Source organism: Drosophila arizonae, chromosome 3, assembly GCF_054131065.1.
Source record: "Drosophila arizonae isolate 15081-1271.41 chromosome 3, UAZ_ARI_1.0, whole genome shotgun sequence".
In the NCBI taxonomy this organism is placed as follows: domain Eukaryota; kingdom Metazoa; phylum Arthropoda; class Insecta; order Diptera; family Drosophilidae; genus Drosophila; species Drosophila arizonae.
In genome coordinates this window covers 17,238,877-17,261,368 of record NC_142923.1, presented here as the reverse complement: position 1 = coordinate 17,261,368, position 22,492 = coordinate 17,238,877, and the positions used below count along the sequence as shown (strand labels likewise).

The window sequence follows — 22,492 nt, the reverse complement described above, 5'->3', positions numbered from 1 at the left end:
CTCATAGAGCTGCAACAATAATTTTTTATGTGATCTCAGTTATCCAACAATTATCTCTAATGTTTCCGCTTCCATATAAGTATTTCTTGTCAAATCTATGTGATTAAACTAAACTTCCTCTAACACAACTGCCATTTAGTAGTTATTTGAAATTTAACGATTATATCGCTGATTGTACAAGCAATTTTACAAATATTCGGATAGATTGCAGGGGATTATAATTATAAGAGCTCAGCTTCCAATTACGATTTTCGACCACATGTTGGGTTGCTCTAAAATACTTAATTATAGAGAGAAAGACTTATCAATGCATTTTATAGACATTTTTATGTGCCACTAAATGCTGCAGAGGAGTTCGACTAATGTCCAGACGTCGTAAACACACACACACACACACACACACACATAGTTCGAGCGGGGGCCGCCCACGTTGCAAGTCAGTGGAAAACTCGAAAAAATTGAGTCAAAGTCGAGTTGTTGAAGCACAACACGCATAACAAAATGAATTTTGTGCCAAAAAAAAAAAGAAAAAAACAACAGGTGTCTGAGCTGCCCACTATGCAAATCACAATCACTGCTGCAGTGCGTGACGAGGCATTAAAAGACAAACAAGTATCAAGAATCTAGAAATGTAATATAATTATATACACATATGTATATTTAAAGTCTATCTCTCTTCTCTTCTGCTTACATTTTTAATCAATACAGAATTCTCTTTCCCTTCAATCTTCTCTCTTCTCTACTCTTCGCTGCATAAATTATAAATTTAATATATCTATAATAGATCATTAATTATCGTTATGAAACTATCAGCATATCGTTAAAAGAAAATTATTTCAAAACCCACCTAATCCGCATATGGCACAGCGAAGGCCTTTCAAAATATTTGTTAAATCTCTTGACTATTCGATTTCAAAAGGTTTAGCCGAGACTTGTTAATAATTTATTTATAATGTGGCATATAGGAACAGTTTCCTTGTTAAATTGTTAAAGTAAATAAACAATATATTAACACGTTTTCAATTCTATTCTGACTTGACTTTATTCAAGTCTAAGTCAAAGTTAAAGAAGAGAGGACTTAACTAATATCCAATTAGATTTTTAGATTTTGCATCCATTCTGAATTAGCCGTTGCGCAATTGCAAAATCTCACCAAATCAAAGAGTAAACAGGAATCAAGATTTGCTGTGAAGCACAAAAAGCGAAAAAAAAAAACAAAAGTAAAGCTGACATCATTTGCTGAGATCACGAGCTACTCCAAGAGCCGCCGGATATAAATACAATCGACTCGTCCCACCTCATTAGAAATGCATTTTCAAAATACCAAGCTTGATAAAAACAAAAAAAAAAAAAAAAAAAAAAAACCTGAAATCTTTTCTAAATTTGCGATTTTTGTCGTGCAACTAATTTATAAATCAATCACTGAATGAACACAATCCCAACGCGATGTACATAGTTTTATATAAGCGAAAATTGTTAGAATAAAGCGAGCTGGAATATGCTTGACTAGCAGATGCTCTATGAGTACAACAAAATGACTTTACGACATATTTTATTAATTTTTATATTATAAGCAGAAATTCTTGGTACAATGGTTTTGTCAAAGAAAATATTGCCAGGTCGGTTTGCATGGGTGTTTTAATCACAGGCTTCAGGGCATCTCCTAGTCGAGCATTTTCAGCTTGCTCAATTTCGATCTATTTATTTTACAGGTAAACATAAAATTTCTTTAAGCCAACTTTTTTGATTGCCTCGTTTTTTATCATTTTCGATATAGGGCATATATAGATCTACAAGCACATACAAAACAAGTTTAGTTATTAAGTAATTAGTGATTTTTTTACTACAAAATACAATATATTTATCCCAGTGTATGTTACAACAATAATTAGTATTAAATGATGGTCTTTGGCCTATTAATGACTTGGCAAACAATTCATATATACATATGCACCAAACTCTGTTAAGAGGCTAAGCACACAGTTTAAGTGCTTCAGTTTCAATACTGAGCAGATGTAACTTCGGTTATGTAAGAGCAATTTATTAATGAAACCTGTCAATATCTATACTTTGTCAAAATTGATTACTGTTTTCAAAATCAATTAACTTTTTTTTTTTTTTGGCGTGAATGTTTTGTTTTTTTTTTTTTTATGCATTTGATGGTCGAGCGTTGGATAAGTTTCTGAACGGTAGCTAAGTACTACTACATACATACATATACAAATATATGCATATACACACACACACACAAATAGAGGCTGAGACACGACATGAAACATTTAGGAGTGCCCCTACATCAATCAAGTGCTAATCATATGGGTTGGTTTCAAAACCAAATTTTGTTTTGCGAGCATACAAAACAATATTTCGGAATGACATGATAGAAAGGCCGATTGATCGACTATGAGATACTCTGTAAATAAAAGGTAATGATGCTAAGAAATTTATAGTAAAAGTACAATTATATATGTACATGATGCATGGCATATACTACAATGATAATGATAATGAGATAATGTATAGTCTCTGATCAAGAATGATGTATGATAAATAATGGTTGTATTGAAATCGCGAGAATCAGGATAGAGCAAGTGAGACAATGAACTCATCAGTCTAACAACTACATCTTCCTCCACACTCTGCATGCCCATTTTTCAAAAGAACAGGGTATAAGCACACACCAACTATCGGAAAGGTGTCAAAAGCGAAGGCAATCTCTGTTGATGCTGCACACATATGAATAAATATACAACAGATACAGCAAATACATTGCCAAGACTTATTACATTATGCTTACGATGCGATTGTAAATGTACGAAAAGTGACCATCGAACCAGCGACGCTCCTTTGTGACTTTAACAACTATGCATTAAATCATTGAATTTACCTATTTTGGTAAAAAGTAAACAAATGAGGCGAATAAACTGAGAGCTGAACACTTGAAGTATGTGAATTGTATTTTTAGGTATTCAAAAGCAAATAACATTTGTATTACATTTATTTAGCATTACGTTTGCTTAAGTAAGTTTAAAAGTATAAATATATAAATATAAACAAAAAGCAAGATTATAAATATATATAAAGCAAGATTAAGTTGCCACTAAAGGTATCACATATACACATTTTTTTTAATAGAAGTAAAATTAATAAATACAAAATAATAAAAAAAAAAATAAATAAAAAATAAAATAATAATAATAATAATAATAATAATAAAAATAATATACAAAAATTAAATATTGCATTTATATCCATAGATTAAAAATATGACATCGTAGAAGTTCGATTTCAATAGGATTTCATTGGCCTTAAGACTTTTCAACCTCTTTTTCTAAGGCTTTTGTCATATATTTGCATTTTATTGTCCAATATTATTAAATGGTCATTAGAATGTTCCATAATCTAAATTGAGGACATGTTTATGTATGGGATATGTGGCATTAAAATACATATAAAATATGCTCCTATATCATATGAAATGCCATTGTCGTCTAATTGCTTGCGATATAGGTTAATGATATTTTACGACAGTTTACCACATTTACAGGCTATCTCTTGGCCTGTCAAATGCACTCCAAGCTGATTTGTTTTTGCCATTTGGCACAGCGGTTCATTGACATTTCGAGCTATGCCTGATTTTTGCTGTGTGTCCACAGCTGTTTATAATTTGATGCATGTGTGTGAGCTGTCGCTCCGTCCGTCTGTCGCTCTGTCGTTCCGTCTCGCTGTCTGCCTGTTGTCGCACTGTCATTTGTTGGTCTAACTGTTTTGCATTGTTTTATGACCAGGTAGGTTGTGTCGTGCCTACCAGTACATGGGAAACAACGCCATGAAAAAAAGCGAGCAACAACTACAACAACAACAAGAACTGAACGTGGTGCAACAGTTTACATTTAATGGGGTCTGGGTTGCGTTAAGGTTTGCGGCGAGCTTAGCGGGGGTCACCCACAGACTGAATTTTACCGTTCGTTCATTTTTAATGTCTCACGCATTTGGATGATCGACAAGCGCTTACACACAGCTATATATCTATGTATACACCTCTCTCCCCCTCTCTCACTCTCTTTATTATATATGTGTTAACTTGCTTAACTGCTTCACACAACATTACTCTAATTAGGTATTTGGGCGATTACAAAAAGTGTGCCTTCGCAGAATTTTTCCAGAATTTGTATTCATAGAACATAGCGCAAAGCTTCTTAAGAAATGGCTATAGAAATTCATGTAGACTTTTTTACGTGCTATATCATTAGATTTAATGGCATGTTAACTGTGTACCTGCCCAGGCAGATATATCGAAGAGAAGCATAATTGAATAGGTTTAAACATGACACAGGACAACAAAAACGAGGAAAGTTACTTGGTGCCTTTAGCGAAATTGTAACAATATTTAAATTTTTAATTAATGAACATATTTAACATATATAAATTAACAATTTATCATTTGTTTGAATAGCTGACTAGAATATATTTGATATATTTATTTATTTGCTTCAGAAATCCAAGAAATGTTTTTTTAATAACTAGAAATTAAAATTTCTAAATATACATTAAACAGATCATTTCCAATTAAACAGAACACTTAATTCAAGCTACTTAGCTCATTCAAAACGTTAACTAGACTGTAATCCACTCACCTTTCTGCTCTCCTACTTGAGATGAAATAAACTGATTAATTTGATATTTAAACTATGTAGCTTCATGATGCTCTACTCTAATTATGACTCTTTAAATCTTGGAGCTTCACTTCAAGGTGTCTGCAGCATTGTTTAACTAAGCTAAAACACAAATCTAGCTAATGGCACAACACCATTTCTTCTTCCTCCTCCCCCCACTTAGTCTTCTGCTTGTCTCACTTGAAAACTACAATCCAGAAAATGAGTAGCTAAGGCCTTCAGCATGGGTGAGTGCGCGTGAAGCGCCAACATAGAGGTGGTAGTTGGAAAATGGAAATAGAAACAAAAAGGGAAAACTTACTATGTTATTTAGCTGCCGGCAAAGCGGACAGCGTTTTCCACATCGATGCACAAAAATTAGCAACGAGATCAGCCCAATAAAACTACAAGCAAACACTTGAGTAATATAAAAGAAGAAAGAGTATTAGCCCAAAATTTAAATTTCTTCAGCGGGCAGGGTATACACGACTTCCAGTTAATTGCATCACAAAAGATATTGATATATGACTAGTATTATATACCCAATACTAGCATCTACAGGGTATACAAATGCATTGACGGCCAACAACTTGAAAGTAGCTGCAAAAGTATTTATAAAACAGTTCAAGCTGTGTGAGAGACAACTTTCTCAACTGGCGCGAATGGACGAATGCGATCGGCAAATGCATTTTGAACTGAAAAGCTGCTGCGGGTCGCTATTTAGCGTGGGTGACTAAGAGTGAGCGAACACGCAGGAGGGAGGGAGACAGCATGCATAAAAAAGCCAGTGCAGTTGCAAGACATTAACCAAATGGCTTTGGCTAGACTGAAACATTGCTACCATTGCCACGATTTGCAGCGACTTGCCTCGACACATTGTATTATCTCACGTTTGTCGTTGATGCATGCATACATATAAATTATATGTAAGTATATTTATAGTCTTGTGCAGTAGGGTTCCCTTTTCAAGCTAACGGCAGCTTTGCATAAATTATATGTGAATGAAAAGCGCCAGCGCCCAATGCTCGATACCAAGCCAAGCTGCCAAAAAGCCAAAGTTGCCCTCGTTGCATGCCCAAAAGCCGCTCGACTTAACACACACACACATTCATACACACACAACACACACACAAGCAACACCAACAGTTGAGTCTCTGTTTCAAGCCAGTCTGCAGCCGAGTCTGGTTTTCCACGCCAAAAACTTAAGTAGGAAAAGGCCATCAAACTGAAGTCAGTATTTGATAAATATATTTTATGTAAGAGTATATAAATAAACTTCTTTTCAATTGCTCTGGCACTATTTAAAAAGTATAGACAAGGTAGAACCGAGAAGTGAAAGCTGAGAAATTTGCTACTGAAATATGTAACTGAAAATTTGTTTTAATATTTGACAATTTTCAAAATGCATTTGAAAGTGAAGAGAAAGGTAGAAACATATTTTAGCATATATTGAATTTAAAAATTTGACTGTTTAATTTAATAAAATAAAATATTTTAAGTGTTTCGCTCTTTATTTCACTTGAATGTTTCCTTAAATTTATCAATAAGAAAATTAGTAATAAATAGTTTCTAATATCAATATTCTTTTTATATATTGCATTTAATATTTTTATATTATACTAAATACAAATGCTTGTATCATATATTATCCATAAATTAGCTATATTCCTATATAATATTTAAATATTTAAACAAAAAGGAAGGTAACTGTGGCCCATGCTAGAAAGTGTCACAAGTGGCTGGGAGTAGCGGGTGAGAGGGCTGAGATGGAGGTCGAGTCACAACATTTCCTTTCTAAGACAAAGTAAGAAAATCTGCTTGCTTTTGGCCTACTCGTTGTGAAAAGTGAAACAACATTATTGTTGTTACTGTTGCTGTAGTAGAGAGTAGTTGGAACCAGTTTGCAATGTGCTAGCTGGACCCACTGAGCTAGTCAGATCGATCTACAGATTAAGTGAGTTTAGAGCAAACACTCGATTTCTCACATTTATGGCAAATGATTGCCAAGAGTCGTGGCTACCCTCTCTGTTATTAAGCGCTTAAGCACGACACAAACTGCACCGCGATTAGGCTGTGGCTAAGTGTTCATTAAATGAGTAGTTTTCGAAAATAATTGTGTGATTAAAGGCTTTAATCAAAACAGGCTCTGAATGATGTATTCGGAAAATCGAAATTAAATACTGCAAAGGATTTCGCTGATTGCAATACTAGAAAGAGATATTCCTTTTGAACATATAGCAAAATTTTAAAAGAGATAAATAGAAAACTCATAGCTCATATAAAAAAAATAAAATAATAATAATAATAATAATTTTGATCTACCTTTGCAAAAGCTGCAAGCATATAATTTTCACATATTTGTGTATTCAATTAATATTAATTGTCATCTAAAAATATTACAATTCATTAAAGTACAGACTTGGCTTATCGATTTGTTATTGATTTTCATTGCCTAAGCAACCGTTGGACATTGTCAGCCAATTTCTCACAAAGAGTCTTAAATGACTTGCGGAAAGTCCCATAAATATTTCTGTCTGGTAATGAATATATTTATTTAATTCCGCAAAGCATCAAAATTCAGGTGTAATACTACCTAGCTTCCCCAGTTTTCAATTTAATTCTATTATAAAATTATTGTTATATAAGAAAAGGCAACTAACCATGCAAATCTGTAAATATAAACAAAAGAATTTTATAAAAATTTAAACAAATTTCCATTTGAAAAAGGAAACTTTTTTCGTGCTTCAAGAAAGATTTACAAAATTTTAAATAAAAGAAGTGAGAAGTGACCTAGACGAGAGTCTGGTCTATATTATCTGAAGTAGGGATGGAAAAAGTGTAATATTCCCATTGTTAATGCCATCTTAGGTTATAATATATATAATGGATATATCGACTATTCGATTTCTTGCAAGCAATCTTTTTGATCAGGTAAAAGTGCAGAGCTTGCTGGAAGCGTTTACATATTTGCAACGAGAGTTGATGGCTTGGTTTTGCTTAGAGCAGCGTTAGAAAGTCGCGCGACTAATGGCAAACATCATCATAAACGACAATCTAGAAACTAGAAACTAGAGAGACGAATGGACCCATGGGACGACTAGCACTTTCCCAGCGCTTGATGAAGCTGCGACAACTGTTTGCGGCAAGAGCAGCACAAAAAGTAGAACAAAACAGAAAAGGAAATCTCAGGCAGTGCCTTTCCTCACTCTCCCCGCTCAGCACAGCCAGCGAGTTGCAACATGAGGCAGAGCTCAGAGCTAGAGTAACGGCTGCTGCATTGCAATTTACTTTCGATGCATTCGCAGCGTATGTCCAAGCTGCATTTAGATGAGCCGCCTCATATGGGCCAAAACAATTATTGTTGTTGTTGTTACTGTTGCTGCTGCTGTTGCGGGCGGTGGGCGTGACAGCTGAGCATGGCAATTATGTCCATCATTCGTGTAGAAAATATTAACAGCTTGAGATGTGTGAGCAGCAGGCGGAGGGGAGATGGGGGAGGAGGAAAAACTATCTGCATACTGTTAGAAATGCGCAGGAAAAACCAAATCGTTAACTTTTCTTCTTCTTCTTCTTAATGCTTTCTGCTCCAAAAAGCGCAAAGCGACTGGAAAAGTTGCTCATAATGAAAATGAAAGGGAAAATGCCACGAACACATGTATGTGTGTGTATGTATATGTGCCTATTCATATATGCTAACTAATCGAGTATCGCATGCGAAATTGCCATTTGATTCACCTTGAACTTTGAAAGGCCAACGGATGCAGGTGAAGCAGGTGAAACAAAGCACCCGCTCAAAAACCATTTGCGGTTCCTCATTAATTATTGCACAACGCAATTTCTAAAGCTCGCGAAAATTGTTCTAATTGCTAAAGTTTTAGATAAACTGCAGGAATTACGCCAAATTTGTTAGCTTGGCTTATAATTAGTCTAACAATACAATGTCAGAGTGCACGCTTAAAGGTCAGAGAGAAAGAGTTTAAAATGTAATGTGAGAAGTGGATAGATGAGATGGGAATAAGAGAATTTCAAATGTAAAGTTAAAAGATAAACACAAAAACTTTTAGTGATCAGTTTAATAGAGAATATTTACAGAAACTTGTATTACATCTAAAAATATAGTAAAAAATAAATAATAAAATAAAAAGTTAAAAAAAAAATTGCATTTATCTTCAAGATTACTATTTTTTTTTTTTTACTTTTAAATAAAATTAAAAAATATTGTATCTTTTATGATTTCTATATACTTATTTTTCTCTTTCTCGCACTATGACCGTTAGCAAAAAATTTAAATAATTCAAAATTCAACACGCGTGAAATTATTTTGCAGCCCAAATAAAGGTTGCCAAAATGAACGGGGAAATGAGTTAAGGTCATTGAACCAAGCCAACTTTCGGCTTAGTAAAACAATTTTTAAAGAAACATTTAAAATTGTCATGGAGAAAACATAAATTTGTATTCACAAATATTAATTATTGCATTGATAAAAAATTGCAATTTTAAAGCATTTTTATCTCATAAGAAATCATAAATATATATTATATTTTATTAGACACTTTTCTTATAGTTGCCAAAAAAAATATCCCACTATACACTCGCACTTATACTAACATTTTTGAATGAGGGAGGTGAACAAAACAAAATCAAAAACAAAAACGAAATCAACTCACTTTTTCGCTGCGCTCATAGTTGGCGGGGAATTGCGGCGAAGAGCCGGGTATGCCAAAAAATGACGGAGAAGCCGAATGCGGCGTTAGCGGCGATGGTGACTGCGACTGCGACTGCAGCGTCAACTGCAGCTGCGACCGCGACATGCGCTGATGATGCAGCGACGACAGCGTTGGCGTCGACATCGACAGCGATGTTGGGGTCATGATTAAATGCCGCATGTGGAACAATTGTTATTGTTGTTGCGCCGCTTCTATTGTTGTTGTAACTGATTTGTTGATTTTCACAATTCTTTCACTCTCTTTCCACTTTTGTTATTATCGTTATTGTTGTTGTTGTTGTATTTTGCACTTGACGCTTTACATTGTTCAGCATTCATTTACCGTTTTGCTGTTTGCTCTCTTTGCCTTTCATTCGAATGTAAAATGTCAATTGTTTGTGCGGCCCGTAAAAACATTTTATGCGGCACCTCTATTAAATAATAATATATACGAACACATATATAAATAAATATACACACGTACATGTGTGTGTGTGTGTGCCTAGCGGCGTGACAGTGCGCAACGGGCTGGGGCAGGGGGCGGCGATTGGCTTTAGACCCTAAACAGCTGCAGCTTTTCATGTTTTTGCGCGGCAAACCGCCAAATGGGTTACGTTCCAATTACCACAAATAAAGCATAAATATTACAAAGTTGACAATGACTAAGGGACACCCTATATAACAAGTTTGAATACATAGATGTATACATACAATATATGTCACCTATATAACTACTTAATTTATTCTTGCATTGCAAATTTGATTTTATTTCAGCTTCGATCAGCTGTCCAAAAGTCGTGTTGCTTCCCTGACGGCTCAGCGCTTACTGAAGGGCATCAGCTAGTTGACACGCTCTCACACTTTCATTTGTCACAGTCAACCAAAGGCCCTCTCTCCTCCCCTCTCTTCCTCTCCAGCTCCAACGCTCTTGCACATCTAACGTTCAATATTAATACTCTTATAATTCCTTTCTTTTCGCTATCTTTTATCACCTTTTAATGTGCTTGTTTCTACTGCTGCTCTTGTTGTTCCTCTTGTTGTTGTTGCTTTGCTCTCTTAGTGCCTGCCAAATGCCGTTATCAGCGAGCAGCGACGCAGCAATTGCGCGACTTTTATTTTGTTTTTCTTACTTTTTCTATTTTTCGCTTGTTTTGCTGTTCGATTGCAGGCGAATTGAGAATTTGAATTAATTTTGCATTGACGTTTCGGGGGCGTTTTCGCCCTTGGGGGATTCTGTCTGGCCCGCCTATTCGCTTCGATTTCTGTTCTTTTCGATTTCAATTTCTCTACAACTTTGGAGTTTTCTTTCTGTTTGCTGTTTTCATTATCGCCAAGTCCTATTTATAGGTGCGTCGAGCATATCATTTTATGATAAACACTGCGTAAATAATTAATGATAAATTAAGTATACGCCGCCGATACGAATATGAAAAGTTGTCTATATAAATATGTAGATATATTATATATATAATAAATATATAAAATGCATATATGTTCTATTCCATTTCCAAAAAGGTTATTTTTAAGGTGAATAGAACAAGCTGATTATAGGATGAATATCATTACATTAGCTATTCATGGGCTAAGTTCAAAGCAACTTGTTTAATACTCAACTTAAAAATTGATAAGTTGATAAAGATTTATACATTTTTATATAATTTGCTGCAATCATGATGTTTTGCTTATTCTCACTCTAGAACACGCAAAAATCTTATCTATATCGGTGTATTACATCATATACCTACTAAAAACACGATCTATGTCATCAAATTAGGTAATTTAACATTGGCCAGCTCATCAGTTAATTATATAGAATATATAATACAAAAAGTCAACAGAAAAGCGAAAGTATTCTTTTATAGAGATCTTTAACATATAGTATTATGACAGTATGATACTATGTGTATACTGCGATGCTATAAAAGTATGACATTATAATTGTACAACAGTATAGCCATATAACAGTATTACAACAGCACAATATTATAGCACGTTAGCAGTATGGCCAGAGAGACGTTTTAAATAGTATAACAAAATTAATTAACTCTCTCTCTCTCAGTTTGTTAATTTGCACTTAATTTGCCAGAGGAATTTGAATTTCAGATTGAGCTTATTTCAACAATTTTGGTCCGTTTTTGCATTTCAGTTGAAACTTTGTCCCCCACAATGATCTAATCATTTTATTAATTGAAAGACAAGAGCAACAACAAAATCTGTTGCAAAATAATTGACTTAAAACATTAGGGGTTGCCGCGACTCGAGGGGCGGGGGGAGGTTGGGCTTGCTCGCACGTAATTTCAGTCATCATCTAAACGGGGCGAGAGACTTTTCGTATAATATAATTCGCTGTTAACGCCAGCGATGACTGCGACGGCAGCTGCGCTGGCGACAGCGACGTCGACCGAATTACACGCGCCGAATATGTCCGAAGGCCGCACAAGTTGTTTTTTTTTCAATTCTTTTTCTTTATTTGTTGGCTACATAAGTAATTAAGGCGAACAATTTGCTGCCCAATTGGGAATTCTGCAGTGCCGTTATTTCATTTTCATCATAATTTTACTGCACTTTTGTTGCAAAATGCAAAGTTGCAACAAGTAACGAAACAACAACGCACCAAGCACCAAGCACCAGGCAGCAGCGTCAGCAACGGCAATGCGGTGGGTGTGTGGGGAGTTAGACTCGCGGCGATTTGCGAGCAGCGCGGCGAGTCTACCGCGCACCAAGTGGAATACAAATTGTAACTGAAACAGCGCAGCGAGTGTCGGGCAGCGCCAAGCCAATGGCGCAGCGACAGTGCTCGGAGCGCAGCGCGAAGAGCGCAAAGAGGCGCGAGTAAAAGGCATTAACTAACAGGCGTTGAAAAACCAAAACAACTACAGCAACAACTACATTTAGTTCGGCTGCGAGAGAGCGGCAAGATCGTGACGCCGACTCTCAAACTTCAAATACACAGTTAAAGTTTTGCCGACGCTGTTGTTGGTGTTGGTGTTGCTGCTGCTGGAGCGGCGCTCAGCTGTTGTGTTCGGCTATGGTGAAGTTGGTCTGTTTGGTGAAAAGGTCAGACGACGAAGCTTTTTGCTTGCGGAGAGAAAGTCGCTCAGGCGCTCCCTCGCTTATTGCTTAAGATTGGGAGTATTATTTAATAATATTTCGCACATTTGTTATCGAGCGTGGGTGGGTGGCTCCGTCTGTCCGTCTGACTTCGTGCATTGAACTTGACATAAAACCAACTAATTGTTGTTATTGTCTGTTTCTTTCTTTATAATTTACTTTTTTATTTTGCTGTTTTAATTGCGTGAAACTTGATGCGCGCTAATTGTGGGTTGCATTGTGTGTGCGTGGGGTGTGTGGTGGAGTTAGGACTTAGCATGTTAATGAACTTATTCAATTGTGGGTGGTCGCGTAGGTGGTGAGTCTGTCTGTATAAGGTTTTGAAACTGGGTCGAGCGAGCAAGTAAATTTCAGAAATTCTTCAAATTTCCAATGCATTTTAAATGAATCAATCAAATCGAATTAGCGGGTGTCTTTACGACTGAATATAACTTTCATTTTTACCATTCCAATTATGCATTCGGGAACTCGTTCAGCGAGCCGCCGTGGAAACTGGATCGCCCATAAATAGATCGTGACTGAGTTCAATGAAACGACACGAACTGAACGCAAATCAAATCAAAACTCCACGAAATCGAGTGACAAAATATCAAAATCTACGATATTTTTAGTTGTACAGACTTAGTTTAGTGACTTACTCTATCCATTAGCTGTTCGTCGTTGCGTTTGCGTCGCGCAGGTGCACGTATAATGCGGCCAGCATCTGGAGCATCCATGGCGTTCTCTGATCTCTCTTTGATGTATATCTAAATGTGTGTATAATATTATCTTCCAAATTATTTACGAGGCAATTTGTGCTAGAAGATAAATATAGAGAAAATATTAGTACATGAAGATATTTATTTAATATATTTTTAGTAAATACTTAAGAAACTTTAATTAAATAAAAAAGTACTTATACACTTTTCTTGCAGCTTATACTATTTGCATATTAGCCAATACACACACATTAGCTAAGCAGTGACACGCAACCCAACTGAAATTCTTATAAATACGAGCTCACTAGTTGTGTATAAGACAGCAAGAGTGACGCTTTCCGTCTTAAAGTAAACTATTAAAATATTAATTATTAATAAGTTACTTAATTAAACTATAGCTAGTAATTTTGATACTAATTGATATCGCACTTTACCAGCTTGAACTCTTACTACTTGTAATTCTGCTATCACAAACACTAGCTAATATCATAGCTAAGACACGCACCACAAGACACCCAAGTACAACTCTTATATGCGTTCAATTATCGCTCTGAACATGTATGGTTGTTGTCTCAACTACAGTTTGAATATTTTCACTTACGATTGTGAACTTTGATAGCATGCGATCCACAATCGCAGTTTTCTCTTGTTTTCAATTAACTTATAAAATTTTATAAATTAAAACAATATTTAATATATCATTTATATAATGAATTCAACTCTTATTTTATATATGCCAATGCTTATTCATATATATGTATGTAGTTCAAGGAAGATCTGCTGTATAAGACTGCATATAAGACTAGTCGTGTTCCTATTCAATGACTCTTAAACTGTAGCAAGCAGACTTCGCTTGTTATAATTATATTTTGATGACGAATCAAGTGGCATGCATATAGTAGTAATAAATACTGTAATTAAATTTATGTTATATTATTTCACTCACTTTTTTTCATAGTCTGAAGTTTCCACATTTCGGAAGTTTCGCTATGTTTGGCAGTTGTATTTCTCTACGATTTATTTATCTTAGCTTTTTGGCAATTTTCAGTTGATTTGGAAGCAATTGTTGCAGGAATAGTTTAAGAGCTGCAATAAAAAGAGCATAATTTCGAATTTAAATATTAAAAATGTTAAGTTTTATAGGTAAAACCTAAAAGACTTTACTACTTAATTCTCTGCATGATATTAACAGAAAATAAAAATATTTAATGCATTTGCATGCAGGAAGTTGATTCAATTTTAAGCCCAAAAATGAGGAACAATACAATTTCCATTATGCAGCTGCAACAAATTTGGCAGAGCTCTGTTGGCGTCTCCGACGAACGTGACGTCAAGTTAAGGATCTATAGTATAAATATGTATATAATATATACTTATATATATATACATATATATACCCAATTTAGTTTTCGAACTAGAAGCACGTTTCAGACGATAAAAAAAGCAATACTGAAATCAACAGAACTATGATAAGCTGATGAATTTGTCAACTGCAATTGCAATTTCTCGTTGCTTGTTGTTTACTTAAGTAGATCACAAGCGAAGCTAAGGCTCTGTATAAATAAAAAGCGATAAGAGTGAACTAGTTACGAGTGCACGAACAGCAGATACCCTGGAGCTAGCTTAAAGATAAAGTTCAAACTTTAAATTCTATGCATGCAGTAAGTGCAAATTTTGGGCAGATAATTGCTGCTAATCAGGAAATACATAATATGTTTGTTGTATCTACCAGCCAATATGCACACTAGTCACTCATTTCTACAGGGTATGAGGCAGTTGCAGTAGCCAGAGCAAGAGGCAACACCTATTGTTATGGGCGACAGCAAAACAATGAGTGAATGACTGAATGAACGCAGCCAACAAAGCAGGTGAACGAAGTCGGAATAAAGAGAATAAGGCTTAGCAGCTGGGCTGACTAGATGATACCCTGGGCTTAAGTAACTAACAAAAATTAAAAATACGTTTATAGAAAGTACGTTATAGAAAGTAAATAACAAAAAAAAAATAAATAAATAAAATAAAATTAAGTTACATATTATAATATTCATATTTGAAATAATACTATATTTAAAATATTTAAATTAAAATTAAACATAGTTTTATAATTATAAATACAAAGTAAAAAGATAAAAATAATAATAATACTAATAAAAAAATTAAATATTGTAATATTAAAATATATAAAATAATAATATATTTAACGAGCACAAATTTATTAAAATATTTTTATCAGTCTGCCATAAAATTGATATTTTATTTATCCATTCACAAAGCCCACAGGGTATCTTAGCTAAGGTGCTACAAGAGCAACCTCAAACAAAACATCGGTAACGAACAAGAAAAATGAAAATTTGCGGCTAAAGTTTTCCAGCAGCTAGCAGCAAGTTTTCCTTTGCATAACTCAAGAGATTCCGAGGCAAAGTTGCAAAATTGAATTTGTTTCAGCAGCACTCAACGAGCTGGGAAAGTGTTTGCAACACTTGAATGCGAGTAGATAACAAGCTAGATAACATAGCGAGACTAAATACTGGACTAACTAGAGAGTGCTTAGTGGGGAGCAGGTCATTCAATTATCTATAGCAAAGAACTGTTTAGCTGCTTATCAAAATTCACACAGGGGCCATAAATCAAAATAGCTGACAATTCATAAATTAAATGAAAACAAAATTATAAACAATTATATATAATTAGATATGAGCACATTTTCATGAATGTGAGCTGAGATCTTTATGCGTAATATAATAAATTTATATACGCAAGCATACAGATGTACAGCTATATATATGGGCTCGGTCGTAACTTCCCTTTAACTTATCTCTTTCTTTCTTTTTATACCAGGGTATCAGGGTATAATGGTTTTGTTGAAATGTATGTAACAGGCAGAAGGAGGCGTGGCAGACCCAACAAAGTATATATATTCTTGATCAGGGCGACGAGCTGAGTTGATTTGGCCCTGTCCGTCTGTCTGTCCGTCTGTCCGTCTGTCCGTCCGTCCGTCTGTCCGTCTGTCCGTATGTATGAACGCGTCGATTTCAGAAGATATACGAGCTAGAGACTTCAAATTTTTTTTAAATGTCCGTAATTACAGCGCGCATATCAAGTTTATCATTAAAAATCGATAACTCATCCCGATCTTTTTTTATCGATAAAAAACCTTATCGAAACCCAGTTATAAAATTATATCTTCTACACCTTTATTGCTAGAGTCTCCAAATTTTTAATGTATGCTTATATGCAATTTATACAATTTCGGTTTTTGTTAAAATTTACCCCCCACTGTTAAATTCACCCCCTTACCCTCACTTTTGTAAAAAGCGTATTTCAAATACTAGAGACTTGTGCTTTGGCAATTACATGCATATCCATGTTATAATCATAATCTGAAAGTTTCATGAAGATCGTACGTCCATAAAAAAAGTTATTAAACAATTAAGTTCTCATAGTAAGCGCACACTGCAGCCCATGCGTGTTTATGCTTGTGTGTGTATATGTATGTAATTGTTTGTGTATGTGTGTGTGTGTATGTGTGTGTGTGTGTGTATGTATGCCTGTGCGTGCGTGCGTGCGTGTGTGTGTGTGTGTGTGTGTGTGTGTGTGTGTGTGTGTGTGCGTGTTTCTTGTGTAAGCTGAAAGACTCGGAAAATTATTGAAATAGCTATTACTCCAAGGGTTCAGGGGATCTCGTAGTCGAGTAGTCTCGACTAGAGCTTTCTTACTTGTTTTTTTTTTTTTTGGCAAAGTTCAAGCGACTTGTCTTAAATGCGACCTACTAAAAAAAGAAAAAGAACAGCAAAAGCGACACGTCTGCTACAAAAGACTGCAGAGAATGCCAGCCAGCCCGAGACCAGACAGCACAGAAGACCAAACGGACAACAAAGCTCGGCTCGAGCTTCGCAATTTGGGTCAATTGACTCACACAATGGAAAAACTTGTTCTCAAAGCGTGCTGACAATAATAACCGCAAGCTACAACCGCCTCAAACACGGAGATGGGCCAGGCCGAAAAAAAAAAAAACATAATTTAAGATAGCTGCGGTAGAATGGATGCTGCCCCTCTATCATCAAATCTCTAGCCCTTTTTTTTGCCAGTTGAAAAGTGGGCGGAACAGTCGCAACAGCTGCCTAGGCTGCCAATAGCCCATTTATATAATCCATAATTGTTTGGTTTAGTTACGGCATTAATCAATTACTCATGCGCTGCCCATAGATTCCCACAAACAGTGCCGCAAAGTGTGTGCGAACAAATTTTGTTGTTTACTCGAAATTCTCATATCAATCCACATGCAAAAAAAAAAAAAAATTAATAAAAATAAATAAATAAACTCGTTCTTTGCGGGGTGTCCGAAATAATTGTGCCATATGTGGCAGCTTTTTTCATGTTTTTCATGAGGCTCACAACAATATGTTCGATTTTTCTGAACAGACGGCGTGAGTCGAGGCTCGACGCTCGTTGCAATAGTTCTAGCAAAATAACTAAACACTGCCAAGCATGGGAAATATTATTGGTGATGGAAATCAATTTAAATATATCGCGTTTCATGTGCTTCTTATAATTATACTTCGATATGAATGAAAATTTTGATATTAAGTTCATAGTTTATTTCTTTCTTTCTTTATGAATATTATTAAAAATATTATTTCCTATTAGCAAAATTATTTAACATATTCAAGTATTATGGTTATACATACATATATTTTACACATTTTTACTAGCCAAAAAATTTATAAATATATAATACATCTTTTGCCTAGTAAAAGAAAACAATTAATAACTATTCACGAAAAATGAATTGTACTCTGAGCATTAAAATATTTTTAAGTTTAAGTAAAGAACTGCAAGATTGTATAAACTAACTGCCACACAGACTTATCGATTTATTTGAGAGGCAGACTGAGCTATATAAGTCCGCTTTAAGTCCTCTGCCTGTCAGTTCTAAAATCTAACTGAAATCGAATGGAAAGAAAGATGATACTATGTTCTTTTTATGTTGTTTTATTTTTATTTTTATTTTTATTTTTACTTTTTTTTCAAATTTCGTAAGATTGCAATTATTATGGTTTAATTAGCAACCATTTAGGCTTACTCAAAAAGGTAAAGTAAATCCGAATCAAAATGATGTCAAGCGAATATCCAATCCAACACTCCAATGATTTTTCAAGAACTAGAAACGATGACAAATGCTTGGCAAATATTGCAAATTATTTGCCAAAAAAGTCAATTTAAATTAGAGCTATTAAAATCATGGATAATTTAACAAATCTAAGAAAAAGACAAAGAGCGACAGAGAAGGAGCTAGATAATGCATGGGAGAGCGAGACAGAGCAACAACAGAGTCGGTAGCAAGCTCAGTTTCTGAGTCAACGTTTATTAAAAACTTTTCTTGGGCAGAAAAGGCTTTTGACTCTTTGGGAACTTTAACCGAATGCGTATCGAGTTCAATGAATTTTTGTGTCAACAATTTGTCATTTTTTGACTTTATTAAAAGTGAACAAAAAAAAAAAAAAAAAAAAAAAAAAAAAAAAAATATGTAAAAATCAATGAACTCGAACCGAACATTTTCGCAAAGTGTAATGAAGTGGAAAGTTTGCTTGGCCCAATACGAAGTCAAATGCAAATATTTACTATGAGATCTCAAGTTCATGAATTTTTTAACTAAATGATATATTTTTAATAAGTCTATATTCATATATAACATAGAAATTAAATTCATTTCCGCATATCGAAAGTTGTTTCTATATTTATTTGTATACACATATATATATAAATTTTTTATTTACATACATCTCTATATATATTTTCGTTTTTTTTTTTCAGTTTAATGACCTTAGGTTACCAACGAATTATTCATAAACTCAGGCTAAAAACAGTTGCTTAGCTGATTCATTTAGTATATATTTAGAGTTATATATAAAAATATTTAAGATTTTTTAAATGATATTATTTACAAGTATTTTAAAAATATTTAGCATATGCAAGATAATTAACAAGGAATTGAGCATGAATATGGAATATTCCATATTTCTTTATTCAAATTCTAGACACGAGTTGTATACAGCTGTCAAAAGTTAACTAACTTTATTTTTTTATGCATAACTGAGACAGTCACACTAACAATATAAAAACCACAAAAATTTAGGATAGAAAATACGCAATACTTGCACTCTACATTTAATTTATTTAATGTAATGTGAGGCAAACATTTTGTATACATCCGCAACGGTTGATTGCTGTTCATACTATAAGTAAATATTGTATATTATATATACAATAATATTTTAATAATACAAACTATGCCAGAAGCTACATCCCATCAATGACTCTTCTTATCGATTCACATCCATCTTAATAAAAGCCCGAAATTGAAAATTTTCAATTTGTTGCTTAGTGTTAGAGCAAGCATAATAACTGAACACCGCCCCCCATAAACGGCAGCAGCAGCAGCAGGAGCCGAAGTTGCTGCAGCCGAGAGGGCAGATAAATTCAAATGACTCGACGTGGCAAGATGAAATCAAAAAGTGCCTCGAAATGAAAGATATTCGCAATGGGACAGAGTGGAGGCAGAGGAGGATGGGTTGGGCACGGCAATTCATTCCAGTTTCACGTTGCACGAATTTGGCGCCTGAAGTGTTAATAAAATGATACAGTTAAGTTGCAGCAACACCATCGACTAGCGGCCCGAGGAGAGCGGGGTAGAAGGGGAGCGGAGGGGCGTTACACATCGCACACTTGTGGCAACAACACATTTTGCAAATTCAATGTGAAATGAATTGCAACCAAATGTGTCTGCTGCGCTGCTGCGCTGCGGCGCTGCCGCGATGTTGATGTTGGGTAAGGTGATTGCATTTCTTTTCAATGATTGCCAATAGGCTCCAGGCAGCATCCAGCAACAACACGTATCACACATCTGTATATGCAAGCGTGTGTGTGCAAACGTTGAGAGAGTAACGTGAGTCGAGATAAAGGCACCAAGGCACAAAACAAAAACTTAGCAATGGAATGCATAATATGTTTGCCATATGCAAATAGTTGCAATACACTGAGAGAAACAGCTGTCAGTTAATTATGCAATAACAATAACCAGATATCATTTTGAAGACGATACAAAAACTCTGCCTCAATGGGAAGATATCGAAAAGAGAAGTGAGCAGGAGGAGGAGGAGAGAAAATACGAGTAACATATGTGAGAGAGCACAGAGTGGAGAAGTAAGGAGTAGAAGAGAGGAATAATGCAATAATAAGAGGACTAGATGAAATGAAAAGAGAAACAATTATAATAAAATAGAAAAGATAAAAACTGGAGGAGGATATAGAAAACAAGAATAAATGATGAGAGGATACATTAGATATAAAGAGTACAAACGAAGATGGAAAGGAAGATATGCTGGGAGACTAAAAGGGATGCCAACAAAAAGAGAAGATATGGTGAAGAAAGTAAAATGACAAGAGGCAACGGGAATAGAATAAAGAAAAGAAAAGCAGAGTAGAGTAAGGCAAGACAAGAATTGCAGAGAGTATAGAATATTTTAATGATCGACTGTTATAATTCAGTTATTATACCCTGAACCCATTGAAAATGGGAAATCAGGGTATAATGGTTTTGTTAAAAGTATGTAACAGGCAGAAGGAGGCGTGGCAGACCCCACAAAGTATATATATTCTTGATCAGGGCGACGAGCTGAGTTGATTTGGCCCTGTCCGTCTGTCTGTCCGTCCGTCCGTCCGTCCGTCCGTCCGTCCGTCCGTCCGTCCGTCCGTCCGTCCGTATGTATGAACGCGTCGATTTCAGAAGATATAAGAGCTAGAGACTTCAAATTTTTTTTAAAATGTCCGTAATTACAGCGCGCATATCAAGTTTATCATTAAAAATCGATAACTTATCCCGATCTTTTTTTATCGATAAAAAACCTTATCGAAACCCAGTTATAAAATTATATCTTCTACACCCTTATTGCTAGAGTCTCCAAATTTTTAATGTATGCTTAGATGCAATTTATACAATTTCGGTTTTTGTTAAAATTTACCCCCCACCCTTAAATTCACCCCCTCACCCTCACTTTTGTAAATAGCGTATTTCAAATACTAGAGACTTGAGCTTTGGAATATATACACATATTCACCATATGATTACGCTCTAAAAGTTTCATTAAGATCGTATGTCTACAAAAGAAATTATTTAACAAATAAATTCGCATAATTGTGCCCACACTGCAGCGCAGCCCAAGCGCAGTCGCTGCTTACTGCGCAGTTAGCAGAGCGCAGGCTTATGCGTGCGTGTGGATGCATGTGTATGTATGTGTGCATAAAAGAAGTGCAGAATGTTTAGAATATCAGCTTGGAGGGTTCAGGGTATCTCCTAGTCGAGCAGTCTCGACTGGAGCTTTCTTACTTGTCTTATTAGTTTGTTTAATTTAAATTATTCTGAGCAACAGTTTCATCACTTTAACATTTTCTCTGTACTTATATATTGTGAAACCAATATATAAAAAAATTTTTAATTTAAAGCCTTGATCCACAAAAGAAAAAAACTTAAAACAAGCCACTTATCTCTTACGCAATGCCATCAAGACGCTAATTTTACGAATGCTGTCGCCCACTTTTCAAGCATTTCACACATCGTCAACACCATTTCATTTTTTTTTATATATTTTTTTTAAGCCAAGCTACATTTTTACCATGTGTCGATCATTAAAAGATTTTTGATGATCATTTTTATCTGCAGCCGTCTAAGATATTGGCTTTAGGCTAAATGAATAATAGATTATATGTCATAGAAGATCTAAATGATGCCCCGATGCCCAGTTGATTTCTCTCAGTGTTAGCAAAAGGTGTTGAAACACCGCCACACGCTGTAAAAACGAGCCGCAGCTTAATGCGGCAACAAAAGAAAACAAAAGTTAAAATACAATCTAGTAGGGAAATGTAGATAAAAACACACATAAGCCAAAAACAGTAGCATGACGGTAGAAAAGTAAAATACATCCGCAGACAATGAGAGTACAGAAAATGTACCCACATACGGATGATGATGTTTGGATAAAAATTGTAAGGAAGTCTTTTGCAAAAAACGACTCTGTAATTGCAATGGAATTCCTCTCGGGGCTCCTCCATATTGCCCAAGAGTGAGAGATATAGTAGGCCCTATTAAAAGATGTAAATGATAAATAGCATTAACAGCTATTATTTCTGCGGTTTTTATTCGTTTCATTAGCATTGCCATTTTGCAGAGTTCAATGCCCGGCCCGAAGACTAGACCGCAGACAAAAGCCACGGACGGCTTCAGACCCAACTCGACTCCACTCACATGTCTCTAGAGCAAAAATTTG

The 22,492-nt window shown here is 35.1% G+C and overlaps 1 protein-coding gene across 10 annotated transcripts in view; it reads right to left on the bottom strand.

The window, feature by feature from the left end:
- The window catches only part of Wdr62 (WD repeat domain 62), a 76,372-nt gene that overhangs the window by 27,180 nt on the left and 26,700 nt on the right, over positions 1–22,492 (bottom strand). For 4 of the 10 annotated variants that reach the window (XM_089464718.1, XM_089464717.1, XM_089464721.1 and 1 more), the window contains 2 exons: positions 14,116–14,255; positions 13,110–13,268 (listed from right to left, as the gene is read on the bottom strand). In XM_089464718.1, the coding sequence (XP_089320844.1) occupies positions 13,110–13,187 (78 nt within the window). In that variant the 5' untranslated portion in view covers positions 13,188–13,268; positions 14,116–14,255. Of the gene's footprint in view, positions 1–9,322; positions 9,792–11,974; positions 12,152–13,109; positions 13,269–14,115; positions 14,256–22,492 lie in introns of those variants that run through there. The other 6 variants (XM_089464724.1, XM_089464725.1, XM_089464714.1 and 3 more) reach the window with 5 other exon arrangements.